This window comes from Salmo salar, chromosome 02 (genome assembly GCF_965601325.2).
Source record: "Salmo salar chromosome 02, fSalSal1, whole genome shotgun sequence".
Taxonomy (NCBI): domain Eukaryota; kingdom Metazoa; phylum Chordata; class Actinopteri; order Salmoniformes; family Salmonidae; genus Salmo; species Salmo salar.
The window spans coordinates 3094895-3109374 of NC_138292.1; the positions used below are offsets into that span (position 1 = coordinate 3094895).

The 14480-nt window shown below is 45.7% G+C and overlaps 1 protein-coding gene across 1 annotated transcript; it reads right to left on the reverse strand.

The window, feature by feature from the left end:
- Positions 1-1055: 1055 nt before the first annotated feature.
- On the reverse strand, positions 1056-13329 carry LOC106590798 (neurensin-1). Its single transcript, XM_082959128.1, has 3 exons — positions 13200-13329; positions 7793-8061; positions 1056-5615 (listed from the first exon to the last, which is right to left on the reverse strand). The coding sequence occupies exons 2-3, from the start codon at positions 7976-7978 to the stop codon at positions 5217-5219; spliced, it is 585 nt and encodes a 194-aa protein (XP_082815254.1). The 5' UTR covers positions 7979-8061; positions 13200-13329; the 3' UTR covers positions 1056-5216.
- Between the last annotated feature and the right edge of the window lie 1151 nt (positions 13330-14480).

Genomic DNA, 14480 nt, shown 5'->3' on the forward strand with positions numbered 1-14480 from the left:
AACAACATGACATAGGGGTTTAAAGCCAACTGTCTATAGATTCTATGTTGTGATTTATAACAACATGACATAGGGGTTTAAAGCCAACTGTCTATAGATTCTATGTTGTGATTTATAACAACATGACATAGGGGTTTAAAGCCAAGTGAGGAAGTGACAGAGCAGAATATAAATATAAGGTTGATCCTTTAGAGACGTTTCAACTGATAAAACCTTTATATCTTCTACCTTATCTGGGAACTGAGGAGGATTCAGTTTGTTGTTTTTTTGCAAAGATACATTATTTGTACGTAAATAAAACCACTAACACGACTACAGTAGCGATCCCGTTGTTATTGGCACCACCGTGGAACACAAATCCTCTGTGTTAAAGGCTTTTCCTCACTCTGTGTGCGTCCTGTCTGCTGTTACAACGAGCGGTGTTACTTTGAACTGAGTAGGAAATGAACATCAATCACAGGACTACACATCAAACACCACAGCTGCTGCTAGTTACACCACAGCTGCTGCTCGTTACACCTCAGCTGCTGCTCGTTACACCGCAGCTGCTGCTCGTTACACCGCAGCTGCTGCTCGTTACACCGCAGCTGCTGCTCGTTACACCGCAGCTGCTGCTAGTTACACCGCAGCTGCTGCTCGTTACACCGCAGCTGCTGCTCGTTACACCGCAGCTGCTGCTCGTTACACCGCAGCTGCTGCTCGTTACACCGCAGCTGCTGCTCGTTACACCGCAGCTGCTGCTCGTTACACCACAGCTGCTGCTCGTTACACCACAGCTGCTGCTCGTTACACCACAGCTGCTGCTCGTTACACCACAGCTGCTGCTCGTTACACCACAGCTGCTGCTAGTTACACCACAGCTGCTGCTAGTTACACCACAGCTGCTGCTAGTTACACCACAGCTGCTGCTCGTTACACCACAGCTGCTGCTCGTTACACCACAGCTGCTGCTAGTTACACCACAGCTGCTGCTAGTTACACCACAGCTGCTGCTCGTTACACCACAGTTTGTTCTCGTTACACCACAGCTGCTGCTCGTTACACCACAGCTGCTGCTCGTTACACCACAGCTGCTGCTCGTTACACCACAGCTGCTGCTCGTTACACCACAGCTGCTACTAGTTACACCACAGCTGCTGCTCGTTACACCACAGAAATTATAGAACAACAGTTGTCAGCAATTGCTTAGACTCAATATAGATATTTTGGGGAAAAAGGAACCCCATTCTTTCAATTCTTCACTGCTGAAGATGACACTCATAAATCCAGTCAAGATGGAAAACCTACGCAAGACAGTGACTGACTGTCACTAATAAAGAGTTAGATCAAAGGAGCTGTGTGATGCCTCCAGCCGTTAGTGGAGACACTGAGTTGGACAAAACATTAAGAACACCTTCCTGATATTGAGTTACAGCCTCAATTCATCTGGGATCATGGACTCTACAAGGTGTCGAAAGCGTTCCACAGGGATGCTGGCCCTTGTTGACTCCAATGCTTCCCACAGTTGTGTCAAGTTGGCTGGATGTCCTTTGGGTGGTGGACCATTAATGATACACACGGGAAACAGTTGAGCGTGAAAAACCCAGCAGCGTTGCAGTTCTTGACACACTGAAACTGGTGAGTCTGGTACCTACTACCATACCCCGTTTAAAGGCACTTAAGTCTTTAGTCTTGCCAATTCACCCTCTGAATGGCACACATACACAATCCAAGCTTCAATGCCATACAACTCTCCTTCCGTGGCCTCCAACTGCTCTTAAATACAAGTAAAAGTAAATGCATGCTCTTCAACCGATCGCTGCCTGCACCTGCCCGCCCATCCAGCATCACTACTCTGGACGGTTCTGACTTAGAATATGTGGACAACTACAAATACCTAGGTGTCTGGTTAGACTGTAAGCTCTCCTTCCAGACTCACATCAAACATTTCCAATCCAAAGTTAAATCTAGAATTGGCTTCCTATTTCGCAACAAAGCATCCTTCACTCATGCTGCCAAACATACCCTCGTAAAACTGACCATCCTACCAATCCTCGACTTCGGCGATGTCATTTACAAAATAGCCTCCAATACCCTACTCAATAAATTGGATGCAGTCTATCACAGTGCCATCCGTTTTGTCACCAAAGTCCCATATACTACCCACCACTGCGACCTGTATGCTCTCGTTGGCTGGCCCTCGCTTCATACTCGTCGCCAAACCCACTGGCTCCAGGTCATCTACAAGACCCTGCTAGGTAAAGTCCCCCCTTATCTCAGCTCGCTGGTCACCATCGCAGCACCCACCTGTAGCACGCTTTCCAGCAGGTATATCTCACTGGTCACCCCCAAAGCCAATTCCTCCTTTGGCCGTCTCTCCTTCCAGTTCTCTGCTGCCAATGACTGGAACGAACTACAAAAATCTCTGAAACTGGAAACACTTATCTCCCTCACTAGCTTTAAGCACCAGCTGTCAGAGCAGCTCACAGATCACTGCACCTGTACATAGCCCATCTATAATTTAGCTCAAACAACTACCTCTTCCCCTACTGTATTTATTTATTTTGCTCCTTTCCACCCCATTATTTCTACTTTGCACTTTCTTCCATTACAAATCAACCATTCCAGTGTTTTACTTGCTATATTGTATTTACTTCGCCACCATGGCCTATTTATTGCCTTTTACCTCCCTTATCTCACCTCATTTGCTCACATAGTATATAGACTTATTTTTCTACTGTATTATTGACTGTATGTTTGTTTTACTCCATGTGTAACTATGTGTTGTTGTATGTGTCAAACTGCTTTCCTTTATCTTGGCCAGGTCACAATTGTAAATGAGAACTTGTTCTCAACTTGCCTACCTGGTTAAATAAAGATGAAATAAATAAAATAAAAATGTCTCAAGGCTTAAAAATCCTTCTTTAACCTGTCTCCTCCCCTTCATCTACACTGATTGAAGTGGATTTAACAACTGACATCAATAAGGGATCATAGCTTTCACCTGGATTCACCTGGTCATTCTATCTCATTGAAAGAGCAGGTGTTCTTAATGTTTTGTCCCCTCAGGGCATGTCCTCTACATTAGTGGTTTGCTACCTTACCCCCTGTGGATAGGATAAGTTCTGCCTGTGGATAGGATAAGTACCCCGTGTGGATAGGATAAGTACCCCCTGTGGATAGGATAAGTACCCCCTGTGGATAGGATAAGTTCTGCCTGTGGATAGGATAAGTTCTGCCTGTGGATAGGATAAGTACCCCCTGTGGATAGGATAAGTTCTGCCTGTGGATAGTATAAGTACCCCCTGTGGATAGGATAAGTTCTGCCTGTGGATAGGATAAGTTCTGCCTGTGGATAGGATAGGTTCTGCCTGTGGATAGGATAAGTACCCCCTGTGGATAGGATAAGTTCTGCCTGTGGATAGGATAAGTACCCCCTGTGGATAGGATAAGTACCCCCTGTGGATAGGATAAGTACCCCCTGTGGATAGGATAAGTACCCCCTGTGGATAGGATAAGTACCCCCTGTGGATAGGATAAGTTCTGCCTGTGGATAGGATAAGTACCCCATGTGGATAGGATAAGTACCCCGTGTGGATAGGATAAGTACCCCCTGTGGATAGGATAAGTACCCCCTGTGGATAGGATAAGTTCTGCCTGTGGATAGGATAAGTTCTGCCTGTGGATAGGATAAGTTCTGCCTGTGGATAGGATAAATACCCCCTGTGGATAGGATAAGTACCCCCTGTGGATAGGATAAGTTCTGCCTGTGGATAGGATAAGTTCTGCCTGTGGATAGGATAAGTACCCCCTGTGGATAGGATAAGTTTTGCCTGTGGATAGTATAAGTACCCCGTGTGGATAGGATAAGTACCCCGTGTGGATAGGATAAGTACCCCCTGTGGATAGGATAAGTTCTGTCTGTGGATAGGATAAGTTCTGCCTGTGGATAGGATAAGTTCTGCCTGTGGATAGGATAAGCACCCCCTGTGGATAGGATAAGTACCCCCTGTGGATAGGATAAGTTCTGCCTGTGGATAGGATAAGTTCTGCCTTTGGATAGGATAAGTACCCCCTGTGGATAGGATAAGTTCTGCCTGTGGATAGGATAAGTACCCCCTGTGGATAGGATACGTTCTGCCTGTGGATAGGATAAGTTCTGCCTATGGATAGGATAAGTACCCCCTGTGGATAGGATAAGTACCCCTGTGGATAGGATAAGTTCTGCCTGTGGATAGGATAAGTTCTGCCTGTGGATAGGATAAGTTCTGCCTGTGGATAGGATAAGTACCCCCTGTGGATAGGATAAGTACCCCCTGTGGATAGGATAAGTCTGCCTGTGGATAGGATAAGTTCTGCCTGTGGATAGGATAAGTACCCCCCATGGATTGGATAAGTTCTGCCTGTGGATAGGATAAGTACCCCCTGTGGATAGGATAAGTTCTGCCTGTGGATACGCTATGTTCCCCCTGCGGATAGGATAAGTACCCCTGTGAATAGGATAAGTACCCCATGTGGATAGGATAAGTACCCTCTGTGGATAGGATAAGTTCCCATGTGGATAGGATAAGTACCCTCTGTGGATAGGATAAGTACCCCCTGTGGATAGGATAAGTACCCCCTGTGGATATGATAAGTACCCCCTGTGGATAGGATAAGTACCCTCTGTGGATAGGATAAGTACCCCCTGTGGATATGATAAGTACCCCCTGTGGATAGGATAAGTACCCTCTGTGGATAGGATAAGAACCCCAGGTTGAGAACCACTGCTCTATACAATGAGTCTGTTAGTTTCTTGATCTAGGTACATTAATCCTGTAGGCTGATTGTAACCCAGCCAGTAGTTGACACTACCACAGCGTTACCTGAAAGGAGCTGTATGAAACCTCCTGCGGCCTGTATAACACAGCGTTACATGAAAGGAGCTGTGTGAAACCTCCTGCGGCCTTTATAACACAGTGTTACATGAAAGGAGCTGTGTGAAACCTCCTGCGGCCTTTATAACACAGCGTTACATGAAAGGAGCTGTGTGAAACCTCCTGCAGCCTTTATAACACAGCGTTACATGAAAGGAGCTGTGCGATTCCTCCTGCAGCCACTAGTGTAAGTGCTGGATACACAGGGTTTGTTTTTAAGGAGTAGTACTAAGATGCCGTAAGCTGACCTTTAGAAGGGTTAGGAACAAGGACACATGAACACCACTGATGATCTACCTCTCACTACTACATTGATAACTGTTATGTCTCTGAGTTGGGCTGGACACTTTGCACTTTAGACAGGGTGACAGGGATCTTACTCTCCCCCGGAGTAGGGCCTCTGGTGATTGGATGGACCGTATTCTGGATATCAACCAGCCTCTCCTTAAACTTCTGCTGCAGGTACAGCTCCTCCTTGGAGTAGGTCTTAGAGAAGGCCGAGAGGAGGAGACCTACGGCCATCAGGCCGCCACCCACGCAGAACAGCACGGCGCCCGTCAGCTTGCACACGTCCAGCGCTCGGTTGAAGCGCACAGCATGGCTGTCCACGAAGAGGAGCTCGTCCTCCCCGAACGCTTCGATCTTAGTCGGGGTGGCGTAGCCCACCAGTAGGACAATGAGGCCTGTCACCAGGATCAGGGTTCCTAACGCTAGACAGACCTGGGGGAGGGAGAGACAGGATCAGGGTTCCTAACGCTAGACAGACCTGGGGGAGGGAGAGACAGGATCAGGGTTCCTAACGCTAGACAGACCTGGGGAAGGGAGAGACAGGATCAGGGTTCCTAACGCTAGACAGACCTGGGGGAGGGAGAGACAGGATCAGGGTTCCTAACGCTAGACAGACCTGGGGGAGGGAGAGACAGGATCAGGGTTCCTAACGCTAGACAGACCTGGGGGAGGGAGAGACAGGATCAGGGTTCCTAACGCTAGACAGACCTGGGGAAGGGAGAGACAGGATCAGGGTTCCTAACGCTAGACAGACCTGGGGGAGGGAGAGACAGGATCAGGGTTCCTAACGCTAGACAGACCTGGGGAAGGGAGAGACAGGATCAGGGTTCCTAACGCTAGACAGACCTGGGGGAGGGAGAGACAGGATCAGGGTTCCTAACGCTAGACAGACCTGGGGAAGGGAGAGACAGGATCAGGGTTCCTAACGCTAGACAGACCTGGGGGAGGGAGAGACAGGATCAGGGTTCCAAACGCTGAACAAGCAGATGTTTACAGTAACCTGGCTCAATACACTACCCAGACCATGTCAGGATGTTTACAGCACCTTGGCTCAATACACTACCCAGACCATGTCAGGATGTTTACAGTAACCTGGCTCAATACACTACCCAGACCATGTCAGGATGTTTACAGCACCTTGGCTCAATACACTACCCAGACCATGTCAGGATGTTTACAGTAACCTGGCTCAATACACTACCCAGACCATGTCAGGATGTTTACAGTAACCTGGCTCAATACATTACCCAGACCATGTCAGGATGTTTACAGTAACCTGGCTCAATACACTACCCAGACCATGTCAGGATGTTTACAGTAACCTGGCTCAATACACTACCCAGACCATGTCAGGATGTTTACAGTAACCTGGCTCAATACATTACCCAGACCATGTCAGGATGTTTACAGTAACCTGGCTCAATACACTACCCAGACCATGTCAGGATGTTTACAGTAACCTGGCTCAATACACTACCCAGACCATGTCAGGATGTTTACAGTAACCTGGCTCAATACACTACCCAGACCATGTCAGGATGTTTACAGTAACCTGGCTCAATACACTACCCAGACAATGTCAGGATGTTTACAGTAACCTGGCTCAATACACTACCCAGACCATGTCAGGATGTTTACAGTAACCTGGCTCAATACACTACCCAGACCATGTCAGGATGTTTACAGTAACCTGGCTCAATACACTACCCAGACCATGTCAGGATGTTTACAGTAACCTGGCTCAATACATTACCCAGACCATGTCAGGATGTTTACAGTAACCTGGCTCAATACACTACCCAGACCATGTCAGGATGTTTACAGTAACCTTGGCCCAATACACTACCCAGACCATGTCAGGATGTTTACAGTAACCTGGCTCAATACACTACCCAGACCATGTCAGGATGTTTACAGTAACCTGGGTCAATACATTACCCAGACCATGTCAGGATGTTTACAGTAACCTGGCTCAATACACTACCCAGACCATGTCAGGATGTTTACAGTAACCTGGCTCCATACACTACCCAGACCATGTCAGGATGTTTACAGTAACCTGGCTCAATACACTACCCAGACCATGTCAGGATGTTTACAGTAACCTGGGTCAATACATTACCCAGACCATGTCAGGATGTTTACAGTAACCTGGCTCAATACACTACCCAGACCATGTCAGGATGTTTACAGTAACCTGGCTCAATACACTACCCAGACCATGTCAGGATGTTTACAGTAACCTGGCCCAATACACTACCCAGACCATGTCAGGATGTTTACAGTAACCTGGCTCAATACACTACCCAGACCATGTCAGGATGTTTACAGTAACCTGGCTCAATACACTACCCAGACCATGTCAGTATGTTTACAGTAACCTGGCTCAATACACTACCCAGACCATGTCAGGATGTTTACAGTAACCTGGCTCAATACACTACCCAGACCATGTCAGGATGTTTACAGTAACCTGGCTCAATACACTACCCAGACCATGTCAGGATGTTTACAGTAACCTGGCTCAATACACTACCCAGACCATGTCAGGATGTTTACAGCACCTTGGCCCAATACCCTCCCAATATCTCTTCTCTCATGTATCATACCTTCCAGAAGACAGAGCTCCACCGACTAGGCGATCTCTGAATCTGAAAATCTTCATCGCGTTCCCAGATGGAGGCTGTACACTCCTCGTAGAACTGGTGGAGGTATGATCTGACGCCATATCGCTGGTCGTGCTGCGTCTGTTCAGCATAGTCTGACCCACAGATCTCAGCACAGGCTGAAGCCATCCTGACCCTTTCACCTCAGCTCTGTCTAGAGAGATAGAGAGAGACAGCACCACACTAACCTCACACACACCAGGTGCCACTGCCTGCACACACACACACACACACACACACACACACACACACACACACACACACACACACACACACATAGATACACACACACACACACACACACACACACACACACACACACACACACACACACACACACACACACACACACACACACACACACACACATAAACAGTTTTATTATGGGAGAGAGATACAATGCTGAATGAGCCACAGTGTTGCTCCCATTTTGAATCACCCATCTGTCCCTGTTCAGGATATTAGGTTCTGTTGCTACTTGCTACCTGCTACCTGTTCAGGATATTAGGTTGTGTTTCTACCTGCTACCTGTTCAGGATATTAGGTTGTGTTTCTACCTGCTACCTGCTACTTGTTACCTGTTCAGGATATTAGGTTGTGTTTCTACCTGCTACCTGCTACGTGTTACCTGTTCAGGATATTAGGTTGTGTTTCTGCCTGTTACCTGATCAGGATATTAGGTTCTGTTGCTACCTGTTACCTGTTCAGGATATTAGGTTGTGTTCCTGCCTGCTACCTGTTCAGGATATTAGGTTGTGTTTCTACCTGTTACCTGTTCAGGATATTAGGTTGTGTTTATGCCTGCTACCTGTTCAGGATATTAGGTTGTGTTTCTGCCTGTTACCTGTTCAGGATATTAGGTTCTGTTTCTACCTGTTACCTGTTCAGGATATTAGGTTGTGTTCCTGCCTGCTACCTGTTCAGGATATTAGGTTGTGTTTCTGCCTGTTACCTGTTCAGGATATTAGGTTGTGTTGTTACCTGTTACCTGTTCAGGATATTTGGTTGTGTTTATGCCTGCTACCTGTTACCTGTTCAGGATATTAGGTTGTGTTTCTACCTGCTACCTGCTACCTGTTCAGGATATTAGGTTGTGTTGCTACCTGTTACCTGTTCAGGATATTAGGTTGTGTTTCTACCTGCTACCTGTTCAGGATATTAGGTTGTGTTTCTACCTGCTACCTGTTACCTGTTCAGGATATTAGGTTGTGTTGCTACCTGTTACCTGTTCAGGATATTAGACTGTGTTGCTACCTGCTACCTGTTCAGGATATTAGGTTGTGTTTCTACCTGCTACCTGTTACCTGTTCAGGATATTAGGTTGTGTTGCTACCTGTTACCTGTTCAGGATATTAGGTTGTGTTTCTACCTGCTACCTTCTACCTGTTACCTGTTCAGGATATTAGGTTGTGTTTCTACCTGCTACCTGTTCAGGATATTAGGTTGTGTTTCTACCTGTTACCTGTTCAGGATATTAGGTTGTGTTTCTACCTGCTACCTGTTCAGGATATTAGGTTGTGTTTATGCCTGCTACCTGATCAGGATATTAGGTTGTGTTGTTACCTGTTACCTGTTCAGGATATTAGGTTGTGTTTATGCCTGCTACCTGTTACCTGTTCAGGATATTAGGTTGTGTTTCTACCTTCTACCTGCTACCTGTTCAGGATATTAGGTTGTGTTTCTACCTGCACCTGTTCAGGATATTAGGTTGTGTTTCTACCTGCTACCTGTTACCTGTTCAGGATATTAGGTTGTGTTGCTACCTGTTACCTGTTCAGGATATTAGACTGTGTTGCTACCTGCTACCTGTTCAGGATATTAGGTTGTGTTTCTACCTTCTACCTGTTACCTGTTCGGGATATTAGGTTGTGTTGCTACCTGTTACCTGTTCAGGATATTAGGTTGTGTTTCTACCTGCTACCTGCTACCTGTTACCTGTTCAGGATATTAGGTTGTGTTTCTACCTGCTACCTGTTCAGGATATTAGGTTGTGTTTCTACCTGTTACCTGTTCAGGATATTAGGTTGTGTTTCTACCTGCTACCTGTTCAGGATATTAGGTTGTGTTTATGCCTGCTACCTGTTCAGTATATTAGGTTGTGTTGCTACCTGTTACCTGTTCAGGATATTAGGTTGTGTTGCTACCTGTTACCTGTTCAGGATATTAGGTTGTGTTTTTACCTGCTACCTGCTACCTGTTACCTGTTCAGTATATTAGGTTGTGTTGCTACCTGTTACCTGTTCAGGATATTAGGTTGTGTTTCTGCCTGCTACCTGTTACCTGTTCAGGATATTAGGTTGTGTTTCTGCCTGCTACCTTCTACATGCTACCTGTTACCTGTTCAGGATATTAGGTTATGTTTCTGCCTGCTACCTTCTACCTTCTACCTGTTCAGGATATTAGGTTGTGTTTCTGCCTGCTACCTTCTACCTGTTCAGGATATTAGGTTGTGTTTCTGCCTGCTACCTGTTCAGGATATTAGGTTGTGTTTCTGTCTGCTACCTTCTACCTGTTACCTGTTCAGGATATTAGGTTGTGTTTCTGCCTGCTACCTGCTGCCTGTTCAGGATATTAGGTTGTGTTTCTGCCTGCTACCTGTTCAGGATATTAGGTTGTGTTTCTGCCTTCTACCTTATACATTCTACCTGTTCAGGATATTAGGTTGTGTTTCTGCCTGCTACCTGCTACCTGTTCAGGATATTAGGTTGTGTTTCTGCCTGTTACCTGTTCAGGATATTAGGTTGTGTTTCTGCCTTCCACCTTATACATTCTACCTGTTCAGGATATTAGGTTGTGTTTCTGCCTGCTACCTGTTACCTGTTCAGGATATTAGGTTCTGTTTCTGCCTGCTACCTTCTACATGCTACGTGTTCAGGATATTAGGTTGTGTTTCTGCCTGCTACCTGTTCAGGATATTAGGTTGTGTTGCTACCTGTTACCTGTTCAGGATATTAGGTTGTGTTTCTGCCTGTTACCGGTTACCTGTTCAGGATATTAGGTTGTGTTTCTGCCTGCTACCTGTTACCTGTTACCTGTTCAGGATATTAGGTTGTGTTGCTGCCTGCTACCTTCTACCTGTTCAGGATATTAGGTTGTGTTTCTACCTGTTACCTGTTCAGGATATTAGGTTGTGTTGCTACCTGTTACCTGTTCAGGATATTAGGTTGTGTTTCTGCCTGTTACCGGTTACCTGTTCAGGATATTAGGTTGTGTTGCTGCCTGCTACCTGTTCAGGATATTAGGTTGTGTTTCTACCTGTTACCTGTTTAATCACATTGTGGTTACATGGGACATAAGGGCTGGTTTCTATCACATTGTGGTTACATGGGACATAAGGGCTGGTTTCTATCACATATTCTACCCATTTTACCTGCTACCTATTACCTGCTACCTGTTGCCTATTACCTTCTACCTGCTGCCTATTACCTGCTACCTGCTGACAATTACCTGCTGCCTATTACCTTCTACCTGCTGACAATTACCTGCTGCCTGCTACCTGCTGCCTATTACCTGCTGCCTGCTGACAATTACCTGCTGCCTGCTACCTGCTGCCTATTACCTGCTGCCTATTACCTGCTGCCTATTACCTGCTGTCTTCTACCTGCTGACTGCTACCTGCTGCCTGCCTTCTACCTGCTACCTGCTGCCTTCTACCTGCTGCCTGCTGCCTGTTGCCTGCTACCTGCTGCCTGATGCGTTCTACCTGCTACCTGCTGCCTGCTGCCTTCTACCTGCTGCCTTCTACCTGCTGCCTGCTACCTGCTGCCTGCTGCCTGCTACCTGCTGCCTTCTACCTGCTACCTGCTGCCTGCTGCCTGCTACCTGCTCCTTCTGCCTGCTACCTGCTGCCTGCTGCCTGCTGCCTGCTGCCTGCTACCTGCTACCTGCTGCCTGCTACCTGCTCCTTCTGCCTGCTACCTGCTGCCTGCTGCCTGCTGCCTGCTGCCTGCTACCTGCTGCCTGCTGCCTGCTGCCTCCTACCTGCTGCCTGCTACCTGCTGCCTTCTACCTGCTGCCTGCTACCTGATGTTGCTACCTGCTACCTGATGCCTGCTTCCTGCTGGTTTGATGTAGACTCTATCTGAATTAATAACAGTTCTGTTGTCTAAATGTAGTCAGTGTGGAATGATGTAGTTGTATTTTTTTGTATTTTGTATATGATGTGTATGCAGGGCTTTTCTGTGAAAGAGACCTTGGTCTTTAAAATAAAGGTCAAATAAAATCGAATGTGCTTATGGCAAAATAATGACTAAATATTCAGCATTTAGTATTATGAAAAATGCTAATAATGAGATATGCAATATGTATAGTTTGTGTACTCCTTGACAATCTCTATCATACATAATAAATATGTCTCTGAAGAGCCCACAGCGTCATCTGTTCCAATCCAATGCTTTGATGGGTAATATTCCATGTAAACACAAACCTAGTTGTCAAGTAAACAAACACAACAGATACGACAACGTAGCCGATATAATAACCTCTGTCATACCGATTATAAGGTCACGAGGATGCCAGTGGTCAATACAGCTGATCTTGTTTTGATCATGTTCTCTCACCGATTGGAACCAAACCCATTCTACAATCTCAAATAATTAACATTTAAACCAAAACACGAAGGAAACAAGTGCTATTTGCCGGCGGTGAACATGTAAACCGGAAAAATGCGACCTTCTTTTATAACTCAATGACTGCGACTACAGAGCTAGAGAGAGCGAGAGAGAGAGAGAGAGAGAGAGAGAGAGAGAGAGAGAGAGAGAGAGAGAGAGAGAGAGAGAGCTATCGCTGTCCATGGTGCTGAATGTGAATCCGCTCTACCCAAGGAGGCAGGGACGTAAGACATGACGCCATACTGCTCTGACACACACGTCCTTCCTTCGTCTTGCTTTCACAGTCCCCTTGAGACATCTTTTATCTAAGATAATAGCATCAAACCATGTCATCGATTAGGCTACAAGCTGTTATCGTCAAAGTAAACGGATTTGCTTTGGATTTCCACGCCACACCAGGCGCATGCTATAGGCTAAATAAAGTTGAGATTGGGAAGTCAACTGTCTATTTACAAAACTACAAACACTATTGATCTGAGTCTGACAACACGTCTTCTGTCTAGTTCTTTCAAAAATAAATACAAAACTCGACAGTTAATCCCACCCTAAACGTTGACAGCAGATCAAGACATTTTCTCATTTTAAATGTCACTTCCAGATGTTGAAATGCCATACAACGAATCATATTTCCACCACTATTATGTAATCCACATCAGATAGCTTATTACAGTCGTTTCCACTATAAACCCGTTAAAAAACCGTTAAAGCAATATCCGAACGCATAGAAGGCTGAAATGTACCTGTCATAACCGGCTTGGAGAGGGATCACTCGCGGCTGTTCCTTCACTCAGGTCCCATCACTCTAGATTCTTCGCTCCGACAGTCTCCCAATCGACGATTCAGACTCACGCTGGCTTCTGCGCAGGCGTCAGATCCATGTCTCGTCGACATGCTCAATAGAGGAAGTAGAATGGCGTCATTTTGTAGGCACTAACTCCGCCATGGTTCGTTGGACAAAGTCTATGGGAAATACGTTTTTTTTTTGTTGATAAACGCTGAAACCAAGGTATGTGGTAAACACAGGCTTAGGAGATCTAATATGTTTTGTTCTATGAGATAGTTTGCGTCAGTTTTCATCACTTTTTGTGAATTTTGAACCATTTATGTAATACAAAAAACAACAACATATAAAGCACATACAGGCTTCATAATTCATAAAGGTCATGTTAGGTGACTGATATTACCTTTCATTTATAAGATGTCCTAAGCCTGTCTTAACCTCAGACCTAATTTTCGCCCAAAACCCTATTGTTTCCCCATTCATTTCCGGGTTTTAGGACTACAACCTGGTGAGCCCTGTGGCAGATAGAGGTGTGGCGGTGTGATGATTGGTTGCGACTGGAGGTAGTCTGGGTACATAATTCTGATGTTTTGAGCAGTTGTCACGAAGTGCTTATACAGAAACCCAGCCTAAACCCCCAAAGAGCAAGTAATGCAGAGGCAGAAGGACATGCAACGTGTGTATGATATCAGTGATTAAATTTAAGATAAAACAAAAAGTTGGTACATATGAACAGCAAAACATGGATCTCAGTCCATATCTTATACGTGGAAGATGATGGAGAAAATCAAAACATGATATTCAAATATTGTATGTGACTGGATCTGAATCTGGGTATCCGGTGGAACCTGACTGTGATAACCTGAATACCTAAAGCCTTATCCTGACTGGGATAACCTGAACACCTAAAGTCTTATCCTGACTGGCATAACCTGAAGACCTAAAGCCTTATCCTGACTGTGATAACCTGAACACCTAAAGTCTTATCCTGACTGGGATAACCTGAACACCTAAAGTCTTATCCTGACTGGGATAACCTGAAGACCTAAAGTCTTATCCTGACTGGGATAACCTGAACACCTAAAGTCTTATCCTGACTGGGATAACCTGAACACCTAAAGCCTTATCCTGACTGGGATAACCTGAACACCTAAAGCCTTATCCTGACTGTGATAACCTGAACACCTAAAGTCTTATCCTGACTGGGATAACCTGAACACCTAAAGTCTTATCCTGACTG